The sequence below is a fragment of the Pelodiscus sinensis genome, chromosome 7 (assembly GCF_049634645.1).
Source record: "Pelodiscus sinensis isolate JC-2024 chromosome 7, ASM4963464v1, whole genome shotgun sequence".
In the NCBI taxonomy this organism is placed as follows: domain Eukaryota; kingdom Metazoa; phylum Chordata; order Testudines; family Trionychidae; genus Pelodiscus; species Pelodiscus sinensis.
In genome coordinates this window covers 70,765,239-70,786,204 of record NC_134717.1, presented here as the reverse complement: position 1 = coordinate 70,786,204, position 20,966 = coordinate 70,765,239, and the positions used below count along the sequence as shown (strand labels likewise).

At 42.2% G+C, this 20,966-nt stretch overlaps 1 protein-coding gene across 9 annotated transcripts in view; it reads left to right on the top strand.

Moving 5' to 3' along the window:
- The window catches only part of HECW2 (HECT, C2 and WW domain containing E3 ubiquitin protein ligase 2), a 309,520-nt gene that overhangs the window by 233,121 nt on the left and 55,433 nt on the right, over positions 1-20,966 (top strand). For all 9 annotated transcript variants that reach the window (XM_075934226.1, XM_075934227.1, XM_006117907.4 and 6 more), the window contains 5 exons: positions 137-261; positions 2,653-2,838; positions 7,686-7,820; positions 12,885-12,987; positions 15,332-15,428. In XM_075934226.1, coding sequence (XP_075790341.1) covers positions 137-261; positions 2,653-2,838; positions 7,686-7,820; positions 12,885-12,987; positions 15,332-15,428 — 646 coding nt within the window. The remainder of the gene's footprint in view (positions 1-136; positions 262-2,652; positions 2,839-7,685; positions 7,821-12,884; positions 12,988-15,331; positions 15,429-20,966) is intronic.

Here is a 20,966-nt window from a genome sequence, read left to right as displayed (position 1 = left end):
TAGAGAATGTGCTAAGAACTGAGAGAAATATCCATCAAGGGCTTATCATGAATGTATAATGTGAATCAGTGTAGTTTGTAGTGATGTTTTGTTAAAGGTTATTGCTGGAAATCTTTGCCACTCACTTTGTTGTTAGATTTTCGAAGGGAGAATGTGCTGCCTCACTCTACCTCCAGATCCAGGCTAACTTTATTGCTACAGTCTCCTCCGGTGAAATTCCTTATCAGCCCAGAGTTCTTTACAGTGCTGCATTCTAACCCTGTGAGTATAGTGAATATTGGCATGCAATTTTATAAATATACATTGTTAAATATGGGCACATCTGTGGTCTCTCTGTTTTCCTTATGAATATCTGCATTTTCATATCTAAATCTAGGAATGTATTGACTTTGTAATGGCTATTGTTGTATACTACATTGTAAGTATACATGGCATTACACAATAGAGGAAAGGTGCTAAACCAATAAATCTTTGCCCTGAACAGCTTATAGTCTACAGACATGATGGGATACAGTATTCACAAGTAGGGCTACGTCTACACTAGCATGATTTTGCGCAAGAACTCTTTTGCGGAAGGGTTCTTGTGCAAAAACTCTTCCAGAAGAGAGCGTCTACACTGGCATGTGCCTTTGCGCAAGAGATGTGCTTTTGCGCAAGATCATCCATGCCAGTGTAAATGCTTTCTTGCGCAAGAAAGCTCTGATGGCCATTTTAACCATAGGGCTTTCTTGCGCAAGAAATTCATGTTGCCTGTCTACACCCTGCCTCTTGCGCAAGAACAGTTGCTCAAAAGGGCTTATTCCTGAGCGGGAGCATCATAGTTCTTGCGCAAGAAGCACTGATTTCGTACATTAGAACGTCAGTGTTTTTGTGCAAGAACTCGCGGACAGTGTAGACAGGCAGCAAGTTTTGGCACAAAAGCAGCTGCTTTTGCACAAGATTGCACCAATGTAGACACAGCCTAAGTGTATTTAGGCAGATATAGCTAATCCGTAATATATCTCTGGTACATTATTTTGAAGCTGAGCGTGATATAAAAGCTGCCCCTAGAAGCATTACAGTGTCTACAATTTTTACTTTTAGCTTACCTGTTTGTCCAGTCTTCTTATTTTAAAAATAACTAACTTGCTTCTTACAACAGGTGATCCACCTATAGAGTGAAATTGTAACTGTAAATGGCTAGTTCTGTGCACCACTCAAGTTACACTATTTTGAGGATTTAAGTGAGCATATTCATATTTACATATTTTATATAAAAGGACATTAGAAATCATTTAATAAAACAGGCCTCTTGTAATGTTTTCCCCCATATTTAATTTATTCCCCATTTATTCTCTAGTGGCCTCTTTCTAAATAATTTTTCTATTCAGTATTTTTCCTTTCACATTATAAATAGAAATAATGTAATGAATACTTCATTGTCTGCAAGCACTCATCTTTAAATTCAGTGGCTTTAAAACTACTGGGCAGTGTTAATTTAATTGTATCATTCCAGTCAGCTACATCTTTAGTTTACAAGGCAGAGGTCTGTTTTGTTTGATTGAAAAAAAAAGTCATATATATGTCTGAGACTCATTCTTTTTGTTTATGTAGAGCTACAATAAAGCATATAAATATCATTTTAGAATCCAAGTAGGTAGAAACAATGTTAATGTAAATCTCTGGTATGTTTCCCATAAAACATATAGTTTCAAACTCTAATACACTTTATCAGTTTTGTTGCCAGGCCCAATGGCTAATTAGAAGATGTTATTCCATATGTATCATCCATAAGAGAATACTTAGGAAAGTAAGGTGAAGTCTCTGTGGTTTAGGCCAACTTTACTGCTAAAAGAAGCAGTCACAACTACATGAACATCAGTGAAGTAGAATACTGAGCAATATAGTTTGCACCTCACTGGGTGAACAGAAAAAAATTAAAAAACAGCAAACAGTCTAGCAGCACCCTAAAGACTAACAAAATATGTAGACGGTGTCATGAACGTTTGAGGGTACAACCCATCAAGCAATGGCTGCCTCATCAGAAGGCGGGATAAAGGGCGTTCTGAAGGTGAGGTGGTGAGGAGGGTTCCGGCATGGTCTAGGGGCTAGGACGTTTACTTGGGGAGGGCAGGGTGGCGGGCCCTAGTCCCCCCATGCCCACTCTGGCTTCTGTTCAGCTGGAGACAGTTTCCTTCAAAATTTATTAGAGTTTTAGGACATACATTTACATTAGAGAGGCTGCCTTTGCAAGGAAAAAGCGAAATATTTTTCTTAATTAAAATAGATACCTTGGAAAATGCCTCAAGAATTAACATTTATGATGACATAGATTGGGAAGTATTTATTTCATAACTCTTCCCATTCTGCTAGTCTTTCTGTAATGTCCATTCTTCCATATTGCTAACTATTTATCTAATCATTGAGACCCCCAGTTAAGCACAGGCATAACTTTAAATAATGTAAGCAGTCCTATTGACTTCCTATTTGCTCCTAGGCAAAACCAGTGCCCACTGAACTTGGGCTTAATATCTTTACTGCTTTGGAGCTCAAGTTATGATCAATTCATTAAAACATAGGCTGCTCACCCAACTGTTGGACTGATAGTCTGTCTATGTAGATGTTTAGCTTCAAAAGCACTTCCCTGAAATTATTTCATTCTGAATTTTTCAGAGTGCCTACCGCATGTTTACAAATAACACGTGTTTGAAGCACATGATCACCAAAGTCCGGCGGGACACCCATCATTTTGAGCGCTATCAGCATAATCGAGATTTGGTGGGCTTCCTCAATATGTTTGCTAACAAACAGCTGGAGCTGCCGAGAGGATGGGAGATGAAGCACGACCATCAGGGCAAGGTACTTGGAACACATATGTAGTGCTGGTTGCATTTTATCTTTGTAATGATGGGATCGAAGCATTTGCTCTTAAAAGGAGCAGAGATGCAGATGAATCTCCAGTAAAGGTGGGTGCTACTCTGACTGTTCTTTTTCCTTCCTCTCCCAAGCACCAAGTATTACACTCTATCTGTGTTGAGGAAAGAAATGAGTAATATTAACCATTATGAAAAAGCATTTAGTAGAGCATTTTATAACTTTTCTGCATTCAGTATTAGAATCCATACTGTAATTTAAAACTTCTATAGAATGGGATATTTCTACTTCTTTCATAATTGCTTCTGGTCTTCCCTGTTGGTCCCTCATCCAAGTACTAAATAGACCCAATATTGATCAGCTTTGGAAATAAGATGAGATTGATTGATTGCATTCAGACCAGATTATTATTATTCAGACGTGGCAAATATATCATAAAGTTGCCTTCTGTGGGATTCAATGCTGGCCATAAATACTGGGAGAAATTAATTCTTTTGATTGATTGCACTGTAAGGCCTTTTAGATTTAAGTTTATAGTTTGGCCACTTTAAAAGAATTAGGACCTTTATAATTAATTATTTGAATTAAAAATGCTCATTGTCAGAAAATCATGTTTATTTCACAAGTAAGAGTTTACATTTGCTCTGTGGTTCCTACATTAGTTTTCTTTTCTTATAAGTTAGTGTGATATTGCATAAGAACATAAGAACAGCCATACTGAGTCAGACCATCTAGCCCAGCATCCCATCTTCTGACAGTGGCTAATGCCAGATGTCCCAGATGGCTACCTGAACAGAACAGAGAATCATCAAGTGATTCCTCTCCTGTCATCCATTTCAAGCCTCTGACAGAGGCTAGGGACACCATTCCTACCCATCCTGGCTAATAGCCATTGATGGACCTAATTTCCATAAATGTATCTAGTTCTTTCTTCAACCCTGTTAAAATCCCGGTCTTCACAACCTCCTCTGGCAAGGAGTTCCACAGATGGACTCTGCGCTGTGTAAAGAAAACTTCCTTTTGTTTGTTTTAAACCTGCTACCTATTAATTTCATTTGGTGATTCTTAGTTATTATGTTATGGGAAGAAATAAATAACTTTTCCCTATTCACTTTTTCCACACCAGTTATGATTTTATAGACCGCTATCATATCCCCCCTTTGTGTCCTCTTTTCTAAATTGAAAAGCCCCAGTCTTTTTAATCTCTCTTCGTATAGGACTCATTCCAAAACCCTAATCATTTTATTGACCTATTCTGAACTTTTTCCAATTCCAATATATCTTTTTTGAGATGAGGTGACCACATCTGTACGCAGTATTCAAGATGTGGGCGTACCACGACAGGATATGATTCTTTCTTTAGGAAAATTGTATTATTGACTACTACTGAAGAAGGGACAATTACAGTTATATTTGTGTGACTGTGACAGTGTCCTGAATATCAAATGCTAAATTAGTAAACTAAAAAGTAAGTTGAAGCTATCATTGGGAATTTTCTGTGGCCTTTCATTATAATAGAGCTGCCTAGAATGATATTTTCCCCTTTGCATAGTCCAACTAACCCAACAATGTTCAGACAGGAATGTTTGCGTGTCTACATGAATAATGTACTTAACACCTGAAAGGAATAAAAACGGACTCTAAACCGAAGTCAGGAACTCACTGAAGAATGAGTAACTCCATGTCAAGTTCAGTAGGAACTACTTATAGCCTCCATAGGGGAAATTAAATACTGGATTTCTCTCTCTGATCCTTGGTGATTGTGACTAATGCAGCTGTAATAAGAATTAGAGGAAACACCGACTACAGCCTCATAGGCAGCTCTTTATTTTGAAGTATATTTTTCTGCGCCTTAGCTCAGGATTTGTTTACCTGCTGTCACCTTATAAATATGTTAAAACATAATAAAAAGTAGCACATATGGGATTAATACATCTTGTGTTGTAGAGGGAGAATGACTGTGTGGGACCTTGGAAGTTGGTGGGTATGTGGATATTTGTCTTCAAGACACAAATATTAGGCCAGTGGCAGCGAAGAAGATTACAGTGTATTTCACAGACCAGCATCTAGACAGAGACAAAGAATGGGACAAGTAGGACAGACTGCTTCCTGCCCCACTGGATGCTGGTGTTTCTCACCTCTGCACTCAAGCCGGAAGCCAGCTGAGCAGTGCAGACAGTGGTGGGGAGAGGAAGCTGGCTGGGAGGCTGGCAGCTGGGCCAGGAGAGGAAGAAGGCTTGGAGGGCTAGTGGCAGGGACCAAAAAATGACCTCCTGGGTCCAGAAAAATCACTTATTTGGGACCAGTCAGGTCCCAAGGGTGCTGGACCAGGGTGGTCCAACCTGTAGAGCACATTTGTGGAATTGATCCTATTGTTGACATTTATAGAATAGTGATGTGTATGTAACTTTGTTAGATATTATGAGATTATAACTGCATCAAGGGATGAGATGAATGTTGGAAAAGCAGCCCGGCACTCCTCACATGAGACCCTGAACCACATCTCCATTGAAAAAAGCTTGGGAACAGACTGAAACAGACGTATGTAATAATCCACTGGAACAGACATATGTAATAATCCACTGGAACAGACATATGTAATAATCTAAAAAAGGAAAAACTATTATTTACCTTCTTGTAACTACAACAAGGAGACTTATGTCATCTTAAACAGTTTTATTAATCTATCCAGCTACACACTCAGCCCAGCAGAAGAATCTGTCATAACTCACTCTCTTTCAGCCCCACCACCCACATGAGTATGATACAGCTCTGCAGTGACCTGCAAGCCTATTTTTACCATCTCTGACTCAGAGAATATTTCCACCCTGAAACAGCGCAACAAAATTAACCTAATTTTGTTGGTCCTCTAAATAGTAATATAACAGTCCCATCTTTGCATGCCAGATTGAAGTTTCCACTTCATGCACCTGACAAAGTGGGCTCCAGCCCATGAAAACATTTGCTCAAATAAATGTTTTTTTTGAGGTGCCACAGGACTTCGTTTTTGCTGAAAGACTAACGTGGCTACCCCCTCTGCTTTTTGTAACTGTCGCTCTTCAAGGTGTGTTACATACAAAGCCGGCCCAAGGTACGGGCCACACGGGCGACCGCCCGGGGCTGCCTGGCCGGGCGGGGCATCACCTCGCATGCTCTGGAGGCGGGGCCACACATGCGCTGCGTGCCCGGGGCGGGGCCATGCATGCGCTGGGCACCTAGGGGCGGGGGCACTGTGTGTCCGGGGTCGGGGCCGCGCATGCGTCACACTCCCGAGGGCGGCGCCGTGCTCCCGGAGCGCACAAATGACTCGGGCCGGCCCTGGTTGCATATAGTCATTCTGTGACCTACCCTCCTTCCCCAACACATTGAAGTCTATCCTTCTGTGATTTTTGTGCAAAGGAAGTGGAGAAGGGGCTCCACCCTTTATCGCTTTGGATCCAGGCACAGGGGAGCAAGGTTATCTTTACCGATAACACTAGCAAAAATTTGCTGGCGCTAGTGCATGAGACCTATTCCACAGTCCACACCCCCATGCACAATGGAATAGACGTGTGCAACGCATCTCGAGGAATGACACTTCTAAGAAGATAAATAATCATTTTTCTCCTCAACAGCCAAAACACCCAGCTGAGGAGAAGGCTGTCAGAATGGCAGGTTAGCCAGCTGGACAGGAGCAGATGCAGACTGGAGCAGAGACTGATTAGTGTGGAAACAGGCTAGAGTGGGAGTACGCCCAGAATCAGTAGCAGGGGCTGGAGCTGAAACCCCAGCATTCTGTCAGAACTACAAAACAGCAACTAGTGCTCATAGCCAGGAAGTGACATTGAACAGATCGGAGAAACTGCTTCCCTTTGGAGCCTATATACCTGCCCTGGGATCAGCTGGGAAGCTACTCTGTCTGGACATCCTCTTCCCCCTATAGTGGCACATTTTCCTTCAGTATCTGGGAATCCCTACAGCATGAGAATTGCTGGCAGGGAAGTATTTCCCAAGCGTGACACTAAAACTAGAACAACTTTAAAAAGCTTGGAATACAGAGGGTTCAGAGGGTTTGGTTTGTTTGGTTGGTTGGTTTTGCTTTAATTGTATTACAGCTTGAAGGTTTTTGGTTTTAGGATCCATGATCCCATGGTCGTGTCTCAGCAAATGGCTCACCAGCCAGTGCTTGGGTTTTTTTTTCCCATATCCCAGGAAACCATAGGGCCTGTCTTGAATTCCTTTGTTTATATTATTGGCATCATCTTCTAGGTATCCCTGATCAACTCTGTACATTGGCCTACCTAGAATAGCTCTAGCAAAAGGACAGTGAACATGCCTTTTAACCTATAATCACATTGTGTCCTAGAACATAATCATATACTTGACACGTGTACACACCCATCTGTATTTACGTGGTAAAAAGCTTGTTAAAGTGCCGTGCTGTTGCCAGTGTGTGGCATTCATTTAGATGCTTATAGATGAAATGGACAGGTAAATGTGCTGATGTAACTTCTGTTAGACATTCACACCCTCTTTTCTTGAAGAACAGTCATGATCTGTCTTGGTATTTTTATGTTGCTGCCTCTCAGGGAATCACAAAATGCTGTATAAACACGAATGCCTCATACATCTCCTGTGAGGCAGAGACATTACAGTACATCCTTGTTTTACAGAGGGCAACACTGACGCACAGCGAGGCAATTTCTCCAAGTCTCAAAGCAGTGACTGGAACCTATGCTTTAACTCAAACACACGTTCCCTCCCACACGTGTACTTACTACAAGGAAGTGTAGTTAGGAAAGTCCTAAATTACAGTGAAATTGATTCTGAAATCTTCTTTTTTTCTCTTCTAGGCTTTTTTTGTTGACCACAATTCCCGCACCACCACATTCATTGACCCACGGCTTCCCTTGCAGAGTAGCAGGCCCACTAGTGCATTAGTGCATCGACAGCACTTAACCAGACAGCGCAGCCACAGTGCTGGTGAGGTAAGTCTGAACTGCTCCTCCTAAAACTTGGATAACAAGGATTTCAGGATCACACAGGATCATTCCACTCCAACATTATTTTGTCAACAGTTTAATGGTTCTGCCAGTGTGATATCCACATGTAAACAAAAAGACATTCTTATCTTTTGAAAAGTCAATGATGGTCTTCATTGTACAAGCAAAGATCTGATTTGATTATACTAATACTCTGATAGGATTTTATCTGATGCTATTAAATGGCAGTAACCCCATTAAACCACAGGAGGGCCCTTGCATACAGATTTTTTTCACCAAAATCACAGTAGTAGCATGCTTGTTTTTTGCGGAAATTTACATCTACTAGGGAAGTATTGAAGCAAGTAAGTGATTTAACTTAGCAAAACAAGTGTGTGTGTGCGTGCATGCGTGCGCTCCTAAATATACTGTTTTGCCATAGACACCATGGGACTATAGATCAAGAAGGGTAAAAATTCTTCATAATTGACAAAATTACAAAGTTGATTACAAAGCTCTTGAACTGTGGTGTTTTTACTAGAAGGCTTTGAGTCAATTATATCATGGCTACAAGCTATTTTTATGTTTCTATGAGTATGCAAATATCAGGGGCCCATTTCTTGGCTGCACTTAGTTTATCTTCACTGCAATTGAGGAAGGGGGTTGAGAAGGTGGATCTAAGCCATCTTTCCACTTCCCTTATTTAGTGTTAGTCAGGGACCAACATTTCACTTAGCACAATTTAGAGGAGATCTAATTTATGATGTCCGTGAGGAGCAGCTATGACAAATGAGGATTTGCTGAAATGCTTCCTTACTCCTACCATGCACTTTCCTCTGCTTTCCACCTCTGATGTGCCATATTCTGGGATAGCTGACAAATGTTTTCTTTGAATAACCTGAGAATTCCCCTGCAAGGCAGGGGAGGAGGGGGGAACTGTGCTTCCTTTTTAGGACAGGATTCTGCCCTCCACAGTCTGATGCAATCTCTAGTAATGTTACAGTTTGTAATGACATGATCAGAGACTCTTCTACCCTGCTTTGTTCAGTGAACAGAATGGAGAGGGAATAAGGCAAAAGGTTGTAAGAAGTTAAGTTCTCTTGTGCATAGAGATCAAGACTAAGACTCAGGAGAGCTGGATCGTCTGATCCTGATTTTGCTACAGACTTACTATGTGATCTTGTGCAAGACTCTCGGTATAATGTAAATACTGAATTAAAGTTGGCGAATGATGTTAATTTTAGCATTTTCTAATGTTGTGGTACTTGATTTTTGCATTATTTTTAAACCTAATATTTATATAGAGCAGTGGTTCCCAACCTTTTCAAGCATACGGACCCCTTTTCAATCTATTAAAATTTCACAGACTCCCCTCACAGGGGGAGGAAAAAAAAGAAACGGAAAAAAAAAGGAAGGAAAATAAAGAAAAGAAAAAGAAAAGTAAGGATTGGTCCCACAGCACTTGGCCCAATCCTTATTTTTAAACTTTTCACGGACCCCCTGCAGTACTGTCATGGACTACAGGTTGGGAACCACTGGTATAGAGGGCCGATTACAAACCCTTTTAGGGTCTGAGCCTCTTGCAGGATGGATCTTTATACGTACCTATTATAGACAGAATAGCACTTGATGATATGTTTTATTAGCTCCAGTCTGGACATTTCTCAAAAGTGGCTAAACTAGTGGCTAAGCAGGTCATCTCAAAGTACTACTAATAAAATATTTATCGCTCTGCACAACGTTGTTTAATTTAAGTGGCGTTTTAGAGGGAATTTACTTTACCTTTGCTGTCTTGGTGAGGTTTGGAGCTCTGCTTAGTGCAGCATCTCTCATTCCTTCCCTCTCCAAACCTGTGAGGATTGAGTGCTCCAAGTAACAAAGAATCTCATGGAGAAGGACATGAGACCTCTGTAGAATCTGGGCGGGGTGAACATCCCTGTACACTGAACTGAGTAGAAAAGCAGCATCCCTCCAGAAATGAGGTCTGGAACAACAACGGCTAAGTCCAAAGAGTTAATTCATTGGGTGTCTCGTGATCATAGGGCATTCTCACAAGCATATGGACAGATCATCTTCAAATTCTGCTCCTAGAAGAAAAGACCCCTTCCCAACTGTTCAAGTTAGGTGAGTCCTCAAGTGCAGCTACCAAGGACTTACATTTGCTTAAACTTCCTCAGCATAAGTGAAGGGAGAACCGTTTTTTTGGTATGAGCTTTGCTTCTGACTGGCACCCACTTGCAGAGCTCCAGAGTAAACTCTGCACAGGTATTGGCCCATCTTCAGATGTACTTGATATCTGCTATAGTCAGGGAGATGTTGGATCCATCAATCCCAACCACAAATACCTCTCCCCCACCCCACGCTCTGGAACAGTGCAAGGCTTGTGCCTCACTAGACGATCTCCTCATATACCTCCCACATCCTCAATCTTCTCTCATTTTATGCCTGACCATATTAAGCAACAGCTGGAGGAAGAAATTACATCAAAGACATGGGGTAGATTCCCTATTCCCTCCAAGAGCCTTGTTTACAAGTACCAACAACTCCAGTGGTTGAACTGGATTTCATTGTCAGTGTTGGAGGTTCCAGACAAACCATAAACTGCACATACAGAAGCTAGTCCTGATAGAAGCGCCACCAGATTTGTTTTCCATCCCATTCAGATGACGGGTGGTACCCAGTGCTTGGGGTGTCCCCCCATTCACATCGGCTGGTGCTTCATGCGGGCATGATTGGGGCCCCAGGAATTCAATTCTTAAATTACTAACCGTCCATGCAAGAAGTCTACCTCCTTCTCCTAGCTCACATTAACCGGTCTCTTTTGGAGCACGAGGGAGAAGAGATTGTGATGTTTATGACGGTCCTGATGGCTTGTCTCATTCTTCTCTCCAAATGAGGTGTATTTACCATCTCCACTTCAGGATCACAGGCACTATCGAGAGCTCTTACAGATATCTTACATTTCTTCTTGAAGTGCATAGAATCATAGAATCATAGGACTGGAAGGGACCTCGAGAGGTCATCGAGTCCAGCCCCCCGCCCTCAAGGCAGGACCAAGCTCCGTCTACACCATCCCTGACAGATGTCTATCTAACCTGTTCTTAAATATCTCCAGAGAGGGAGATTCCACCACCTCCCTTGGCAATTTATTCCAATGTTTGACCACCCTGACAGTTAGGAATTTTTTCCTAATGTCCAATCTAAATCTCCCCTGCTGCACTTTATGTCAATAAAGTGCATGTTCATGTCAATTCCATTCTAGGTATACATGACCCCCCTACATGTTTGGCTGTAAGAGATTTTGCCTTAATGGTATCCATAGGGTTGGCCGTGGCGCTTCTTGAGTGCTGCGTTCATGCATCAGTATTTTAGAGGCTGTCTAAATGTAGTGGGCATCAATTCCCCAACAGGCACGATCTAGGGATAATACTGCAATGATGTTTTTCATGAATAGGTAGGGCAGAGCCAGGTCGTCGGCTTTTTGCCAAGAAGCTCTCAGTCTTTGGGTCTTCTGTGTGCAGCATGCCTTCCATCGGATAGCTGCACAGCTGCCTCAGGCCAGGAGTGTGTTTGCAGATGGCCTCAGCAGGACGGTCTCATCTTACCAAAAATGGTTGCTCCATCCAGCAGCAGTGAGGGTGATCTTGCAGTGGTGGGGGACTCGCCAGGTGAACTTTTTTCATGTCCCATTAGAGCAGTAAATGCCACACGTTCTGCTCAGTTGGGAGAATGGGCAAAGGCTGATGCCTTTTGTTCTGTCGTCAGGGGCTCTGATGTATGATTTCCTACTGGTTCTGTTAACTCAGAGTCCTCAGGACAAGGTGAGGATGATCCTGATCACCCCTGCATGGCCTCCACAGCATGGGTTCAGCATGTTGCTGGATCTTTCAGTGGCTTCCCCACTGCTGCTGTCTCTCAGACAGGGCCCGTTGTCCTAGAACCACATCTTCTGCAACCGACCCTACTGGCACTCTACTTTATGGCTTGACCACTATGTGTGTGGTTAAATGCAGAAGAATGTCAGGAAGGTGCTTACCTTCTGCATCGACAGAACTAAGCCATTTTGCAAATAAATAGAGCTTTTTGTTGCATTTCCAAAAAGTAGGTTTTTTGTTTTTTAAAACCACAACATAAAAGATTTAATCTTGGATGTAAGCAAACTATCCTTGTTGGAAACTAAAACTAATACGCAATGGGGGGGAGGGGAATCTTCAAAATATATTCTTTTGACTTGCTATCCAGAAGAGTTGATGTTTAACATCTGATCTTGTTTGAGATCAAGAACCCTTAACACAAAAAACATGTTTTCAGAAAATTCTGTTGATCAGAAGAGGAACTACAACACTGAGCTCGAGCTATCAACACTTGACTTTACAATTTCCAGCAATTCAGTATCTCCGAAGCAAATGGGCTTTCCTTTTCTCATAGAATACTATTCAGAGAGGGCAAACATTTTAGGAGAAACTGAGGACTTTTAGTCCTTTATGGTTCTAAAGGTGAGACACGGCACTATAAAGCAGCACTAATATTGTTTGGCCTTTGGGAATGAGACCTTGAGAATGCAGTCAAATGCAGTGTCTATGCATGGAGGGGTTCAACAGTACACATAATGGCTCGATGGGATGAAAAGGAGGCTGATCAAATGGCACATTAATAGTAGTAACAATTAAAAGCAAAAAAGAATGGTAGTATATGCAACAAGATCAAGTCCACAAAAGTTAGAAAATTGAAGAAGTTGCTCTGACATTATGATCACTACTAGGAATCACTTAAAAGTGTTGCTTTTTTGTGAAAAACAATTCTGCATAACAACACATTGCACACTGTGTGAATTCAGAGTCCTGTCTGCTCTCTTTTATGATACAAAGATGTCTTGAGTGATTTTACTCATTTATGCCCTACAGAACCCACACAGCCAAAAGAATGAGCTGGGTTGTAGTGGTTTTCCTAGTCATCATGGGAATTGTTTCCAGTTTGTTAGAACTAGGCCATGACGAGAAAGGTTCATTATTTTGTTTTGCTTTGTTTTTTGATTGATGCTGACCATCCTTGCCACTTGTACTTTTTTAGGTAGGAGAGGACTCCCGTCATTCAGGACCACCAGTTCTACCACGACCATCCAGCACATTTAATACTGTCAGCAGGGCTCAGTACCAGGACATGGTTCCAGTGGGTATGTTAGGACTTGGGGTTCTCTTGCAGGAAGTATCATTTGATTTAACTGTGCATGTCAGTGTGCACTTCTGGGATTTATTTATTTTGATGTTTCCTGTATGATATGACTAATTCTATCCATCACTCCCTGTCGTGGAATTTCATTTTGTATATGTAATAGTGAAAAACTTCCACGCCTGACCAATTTATTAATATCAAACTGTTTGCAAAGTGTTTCTTGCATTAAAATGTCTAATTAACTTTCCCTCAGAGGTAGCTAGAAGAGTTACAAATAGAGATCCAGACTTTGTATTGACCTGGATACTTAGGGTACATCTAGATTACGTGCCTTTGCTGACAGAGGCATGTAAAATAGGCTACCCGACATAGTCAATGAATCAGGGATTTAAATATCCCTAGCTTCATTAAAATAAAAATGGCAGCGCGCGAGTCAAGACGCGGATCGGTCGACAGGGAACGCCTTTGTCGACCGCTCCTGTAAACCATGTTTCACGAGGTATAAGGGAGCCGTTGACAAAGGCGTTCCCTGTTGACCGATCCGTGTCTTGACTCGCGCGCTGTGCTGACGATCAGCTGAGCCAGCACAGCGCGGCAGCCATTTTTATTTTAATGAAGCCAGGGATATTTAAATCCCGGCTTCATTGACTATGTTGGGTATCCTATTTTACATGCCTCTGTCGGCAGAGGCATGTAATCTAGACGTACCCTATGTAGTCCCATTAATTTCAATGCAAATATTTCAGAAGGCTTCCATGAGGCTTCCACCTCAGCATTGATCAGTTGCCTAAATTTTTTTCTCTGCTACACACACAAATGTCTTTTGACATCAGTGCCGGTAAGAAAATAATGTAGTGCTCTGAATTATCAGGCATTGTGGATCTTTGTTCAATAGCACAGTTACTTGACAGTTACTACAAACTTAAACTCCATTCACTTGGATATTATTTAGGTTCAACATTTGTTTTTAACAAAACTTCTTTTAATTGGTGTTTAATAATTGACAATGGAATGGACACAAACTCCTTGAAGGGGTCCTCACTTGTAAATGGATCCACTTTAGAAACATGTTTAGTTGTGTAATCTTTTTCTTTGTGGTAAAACAAATAGTAAAAATAAACACATAAATTAAAAGATGGCCATGGCCAACCCCATTTCAACAGCTTTTCATTACTTTTGACTGTAATATTGATCAGATCTTCCTAGAAGTGTCATTAGTGACTGTATCTTACTTCTATATGGCATAATACAAGTTGTCTGCCAATCTGTCTAGCAATAGGATTTCTGTTGTCATCAGAAATGTGTGCAGCTGTGCAAACCACATGTGTTCAAATACATGCCGCAGTGCCGGAATAGAAATCGATGCTCTGTGTTCTAATCTAACGCATCATAATCATGGGTATTAGCAAGGAAGTTGTACTTCCCAGAGACAGAACAGGGGAGTGTTAAATACATATGATGATAGTAAAATATTTCTTGCCAGATAAAACTATTTGAACGTAGGTCAAATTGCTGTACCAACACTGAGACTGTCCTTAGGAATAAAATTATCAGTAAAAATGTGTTTCTCATTCTGATGGGAGAGGAGAGGAACAAAGTCTGTGAAGCTTTGAGTCTCTCTTGAAAGAAAAAATTAGGAAATTCACCAGTAAGGGAGAAAAACTGAGTAACACACTTGTCATTGTGGAGCCTAGGAATACTTTGTACCATGAAGGCTTCGAATTACAATACCTAAGCAGAGTGACATGAGTTAAGGCTGGTATAGAAGCCTCCAGCCTTATGTGTGAAAGTGTTATATTGGTGAGACTATATCAATTCTTTAACATGAGTAGATCATTGTTTTTCAGAGTAGTGGGAGTGGAGGGGAAAGAAGAAAGCAAAACAGAAATATCCACAATTAATGTGCAGCCAATAAGAAGCATATGTAATTTACTTTTAATCGGTGAACTTCTGTTTTCAACTAGCTCATTAAGACAAGAAATATAAGACCCCCTACATTTTATTCATGTGTATATATGTTCCAGGTTGGCGTGAGTGGAGGATGTGTGTGATGAAATGTTATAATACTCTGAATTCTTCAAAAAGGCACGTTAATGTCTCATAATGTTTTAATCTATATTTTTCATAATAAAGCAGGCTAGGCATATCCAAATCCAAAAGAAAAAAAGTAGCACCAGCCTTTAGGCTAAAAATATAATGGGAAAAATTGTGTTAATGTACTAAATAAATAGACTATGAATGTAAAGAGATAATTCAGTTATTATCATTGAGAAGTTGCAAGAACATAATGCTGTTTTTTCAAATGCACCTGTTTGCAGTAAGCTATTTTTTGTTTCCACTTGCAGCCTACAATGACAAGATTGTTGCATTTCTGCGACAGCCCAATATCTTTGAAATTCTACAAGAACGTCAACCGGATCTTACCAGGAACCATTCACTCAGGTAACAATGTTGATTCTGTTCTCCAGCTTTACTTTCAACAGACAAGCCTGTTTCAGAACAGGCCATCAATTAGTATTCTTTTTTTCTGGTAAAGTTTGCAGTATTAAAGAAAAAGGACAGATTGCTTGCCTACTGGCTGGATATTCACTGGTCATTTATAAAGTAAAACCCTCTCCTTTCCTTTGCCCCCCAAAAAAGCCCAAAAACTTGTGTAATTTCAGCCTGTCAGAAGCAAACTTAATCAAATAATTGCAGGAAGCATTCCTTTAATGCAGTAGTGCAATTATGCTCTTTCAGGAGCTTGCAACGTAGATTCAGCCTGTCAGCAGTGAGGCCATACATAATAGTCTCTTCTCCGTGACTTTTCATTTGGTTCTCTGCTCCCTTCCTCGGCCATCATAAGGTGGTGTCCAAGTGGGGCAAGCTTTTCCATGCTGGGGAGGGATGTAGGGGGAAGAAAAAGAATATTGGGAGCATGTTTAGTGTTTCACAAATGGTCTAGGAGCAGACTAGTATAGTTCTTGCACACTCCTACAAGATACATAGTATGTTATGAATGATGCTTTATAATACTGTGTGGTGATTATGGTATTATAGAGCATAGGTAAAATATAACTCAGGGTGAAATTCACCCGTGTGCTGAGAGTCAGCACAAAGCCTCTGAATCTTTTTTACACATGTGCTTAATTTTAAGATCATGAACAGTTTCATTTGATGTGATGGGATTACTTATATGCGTAAATTAAGCATGTAATTAAGCGCTTTGCTAGACTGAAGTCAAAGAGTTTATCACATTGCAGGACTGAGTTTAAAATAGGGTATATCTATTTCATAATTCAAGTATATGTTGCTTAGTTGTCAAACTAACTTGCTGTGAATATGGGAATTAGAAATTGGTGTTCACATGTGTTTCCAGAGCTATCTCAAAGACACTACTGTTGAAAAGTGTTCTAGTTCTTTAGCTGCATGTCTATCATTAGTGTAATTATGTAGATTGTGATCTCATTATACAGCAGTGGCTGCCAATGAAGGGCTCTCACTTCCCAGAGTCAGAGTCTTGAGTGTTCTCACAACCTGATCAGTATGTGCTGGCTCAACAGCTAGCGCTAGTTACCTATCTCCTTTTCTCTGCTGTGCAGTCAGAGGCGCAGCTGCAGCACGTGTAATGAAACCACGGTAGCGCACGCTACTTGAGCAGCTGTCCCGTGCTTCTGCCCACGCTGCTGCAGCTTCACTGGCTTTGTCTGAGCTAGCTAGATAAAAGCTAGTTGGGATATGTCTGCACATGGAGCAGTTACACCTCTTGATTGCAGTGCAGAGGTGCTCTTAGCGAGCCAGCTTCCAGCACGTCCTGCAAGTTCTCAAAACACAGCCAGTTATCCTGTTTTGCAATTTCCCTGAGCTTCATGTCCTAACAAGTTGGCTAATGACTGATTTATCCTCTGAATACGTCAACCCTGAATCAAGTACCAACAGAATTCACACTTCAAAAGATTGAGGGAAAGAGGAAAAATAAAACACCACAGATCTCAGCCTGCCAAAATATTTTCTGTTCGTTTGTACCCATACTGTTATACAGACGGCTAGTCTCATTTGGAGGTGTGTTCTGTGAATAAGCCAGTCCATCAGGTAATAAAACCAACTTCTGATTATTTTTTATCCCTGAGGTTCTTGGCTTTATTTACTCCAACTGCAGCACCCCCGTTAATTTTCCCCTTAATTTTTGCTCTGCTTTGCTCATTTAGCAAATAAGAAGATGTTCAAAAGTGTATTGATGCTCTCAATTAAAGGGGCACGGGCTGGCTACGGTGCCCGTGCCAGGTGCAAGCCTGCCAGCACCCAGCCAGCAGACCCTTCACCTGGCACGGATCGAGCCACCCACCCGATGCCCCCCAGTGCTCCCCCTCTTCCCGGGACCAGGCCGGCGGCTCCCGGGAGCTTGCCCGGGACAGCAAGAGGCGGGCACCCGCCTGGGCTAGTGCAGACATCGTGGACCTCGTCCACGATCTCCGCACTAGGCACAGGAAAGTGGCCGGCTAGGGCAGGAGAGCTGCCAGCCTGGCCACCCAGGAGCAGGTGTGCAAGAGAATCAAGGGGGTCCACTGAGACCCCCGACCCTGAGCCCTGAGCATACAGTGGCCGTCCTGGGTCAGACCAAATGTCCAACTAGCCCAGTAGCCTGTCTGCCGACAGCGGCCAACCCTAGGGACCCTGGAGCGGATGGACCAAAGACAGTGACCAAGCTATTTGTCTTGTGCCATCCCTCTCCAGCCTTCCACAAACCTTGGGCAGGGACACCACTCCTACCCCCTGGCTAATAGCACTCCATGGACCCAACCTCCATGACTTTATCTCACATCCCTTTAAACTCTGTTCTAGTTGTAGCCTTCACAGCCTCCTGCAGCAAGGAGTTCCACAGGTTGACTCTTTGCTTTGTGAAGAACAACTTTCTGTTACTAGTTTGAAGCCTGCTACCCATTCCTTTCCTTTGGTGTCCTCTAGTCCTTCTTTATGGGAACTAATGAAGAACTTTTCTTGATGCACCCTCTCCACCCAACTCCTGTTTTTAGAGACCTCTATCCTGTCCCCCCTCCGTCTCCTCTTTTCTAAGCTGAAAAGTCCCAGTCTCTTTAGCCTCTCTTCATATGGGACCTGTTCCCAACCCCTGATCATTTTAGTTGCCCTCCCCTCTCCCAACCTCTCTCTTCCCCTCTCCCACCTCCTTTTCCCAGTCTCCCCCAGTTTTGTTCAATAAAGACAGATTCCACTTTGGAAGACACGTTTTCTTTATTTTGTACATCTGGAAGGGTAAGTGGAAGGAAGTGAGGGAGGAATGGGGCACGAGCCCCCCGATGGGGAGGACTGGGCTGGCTCTGCAGACTTCTGGGGGTGGAAGCTCTCCTGCAGCCCCCCAATTGCCCTCTCTCCCCAGATGGCAGCCTGCGGTAAGTGCAGCCGGGCTGATGGCTGAGTGGTGTGATGTGCACAGTGTGGGTAGTCCAGGCACTCCAAGCCAGGACTGCTTTGCAAGCGGGGCACCCCTGAGAACTGTCTGTCCGGGGTGGGGGTCGGGTCCCTTTAAGCACAGCCCTCGGCTAGCCTGAGACAGCAGCTCCACGCTCTAAGTCCTCCTCTGATGCCCTGCCGGCACTGCTTCCGGCCAGCCTTAACCCCAGTTCAGGGTCCACTTAATGTGGACATGCTAGTTCAAATTAGCAAAACGCTAATTCGAACTAGTTTTTTAGTCTGGATCCGTTAGTTCAAATTAGCTTAGTTCGAATTAACTAATTCGAACTAAGTTTGTTCGAATTAACGTTGTAGTGTAGACGTACCCTTATTTAGCAAACTACTTGAGCGTGTACCTCATTTGAAGCATGTGACTCTGAGAAGTGCCATTGAAGTCACTTTTAAAATTAGGCACGTGCAGAATTACCTTGCTGAATTAAAGCGTTTGTGGGGGTGATGATTAATAGTGCGTGTAAGGTCAGTGTGCATTCCTTCTGTGGCTTTTGGATTTGTTCTATATCAAAGGTGCATGTTGAGTTTGAATTATATGGAAGTTTAAAAATAAACCGGATCTTGAACTCCCTTTTTGTTTTAGTGCATGTGCATGCAGCTGGAGAGTATGTAAATAAAGGAGCATGTTGTTATTAACATTCAGTTCTCCATAGCTAGGGATTATGAACTATATTAAATCTTACAGAACACTAGGTGGAGGTCATTGCTGGGCTTGTTCAGTTGCAGAGTTCTGTTCTGGATTGGCTGGACTCTCTCTCTGGTCCTTATTGGACTGGGCTTTCTTTGGTGTTTCCCTAGTAGAGGTGTGGGCTTTGAACTGCATTTTATATATTTTCCCTGGTGTTTTTGCTTTTGCTGGGGCTTTTGCTGAGGAATTTTAGACCAACCCCTCTGTAGGCAGTAGAAGGCAACAGCTCATGTGGTATGCATTTCTTATCTTACTCTGTGGTTTTATTTTGTTTGTGTCTGAAATGTGCTGGCTCACAGCTGGAAAGTTTGTACGGTTGTTTTTCTGAGGAAGTGATAGCTCCTGGAGGGATTTTTGTTTGTTTCTTTCTTGCTGAAGATATAGCAGTTGTTTTGTTGTATTACATATTTTTGGAAATACACACACATGCTCTCACTCCCACTCTCTCTGAAATCCGAGCCCCGTTGAAGTTAGTGACAAAGTTCCTGTTCCCACAAGGGCCATCTTTTTTACTATGCATTTCTGAGTTGATTTCTAGTGCTGCTGCTGTGACTTCATCTTGTTTCCTCTTCTTCGGCTCTCCAGTGCTCTCATCTTCCTCTCTCATTGCCTCACCACATCCCTTTATCAACTTCTTCTCTTTCTTCCCATTTGCGGTCATGTGAATACCACTTCCTTCTCTGTGCTAACACTTTCTCAGTAATTCCTCTCACCTGTCCTCCCTGCCCTCATAAATCTTATGCTTCAACATGTGTTTGCTTTTCTTTCTTCTCTGCCCTGAAGCTTGTCACCCCCAGACATTATACAACTTCCCATCTTGTTTTCCAATCCTCAATCCCTTCTCCTTTTCTGGCATTCCATATTTAATACACATAGCTTTGTTCCCATCCTTTTTTTTTCTTTTTTTCTTTTTCCTCTCTGGGTACTTCTACACAGCAGTGTTATTTCAGAATAACTGACATTATTCCAAAATAACATAGTCCGCATCTACACTACAAGCAGTTATTTCAACATAATGTCAAAATAATGGTAAGCTGGAGAACTTCTTACTCCAACTCCCGTAACCCTAATTTTACAAGGAGTAAGGGAAGTTGAAGGAAGAATGCTCTAACTCAGACTTCCTGCTGTGTAGATAGCAGCAAAAGCTGGAATAAGCTTTTTCGACTTGAGCTACGCAATTGACATAGCTGAAGTTGCATAGTTTATTTCAGCTTTATCCCTGCTGTGTAGATGTGCTCTCTGTCTCAACAGCGGTGTCTCTCTTGCTGCCATTTTTAGTCTCTTTGTCTGTCTCCCTCTATTTCCTTTGTGTTAACTTAAATTTGGCTGTCTCTTTGTGACTTTCTGTGGCCATCCTCAGTCAGATTTGCAGAATCAGATTTCCTCTTCTCCTTCTGACAGCTTCCGCTCTTTTGAGGTCCACCTAGCCAACTGTTTACTTCTGTTCAAGCTGCTGTCATCTTCCATCCTGCCTCAGGTGTCCTCTTTGATAGGCCTCATCCCTGATTCTGAGGGTATGTCTACACAGCAAAGTGATTTCGAAATAACAACCGTTATTTCAAAATAACTATCCTAGCATCTGCACAGTCATTCCGTTATTTTGAAATTAAATCGAAATAACAGAGCACTTATTTCGAAATTGGTAAATCTCATTCCACAAGGAATAACACCAATTTCGAAATTGCTATTTCAAAATAAGTGCTGTGTAGATACTTATTTAGAAATAGGAGGCCTCCAGCCTTCGCAGGGTGCCCTGGTGGCCACTCTGGCCTCAACCAAGATCACTCCTCTCCCTCCCCTCTCCCCAGAGCCCTTAAAGCAGTAGACTCTGG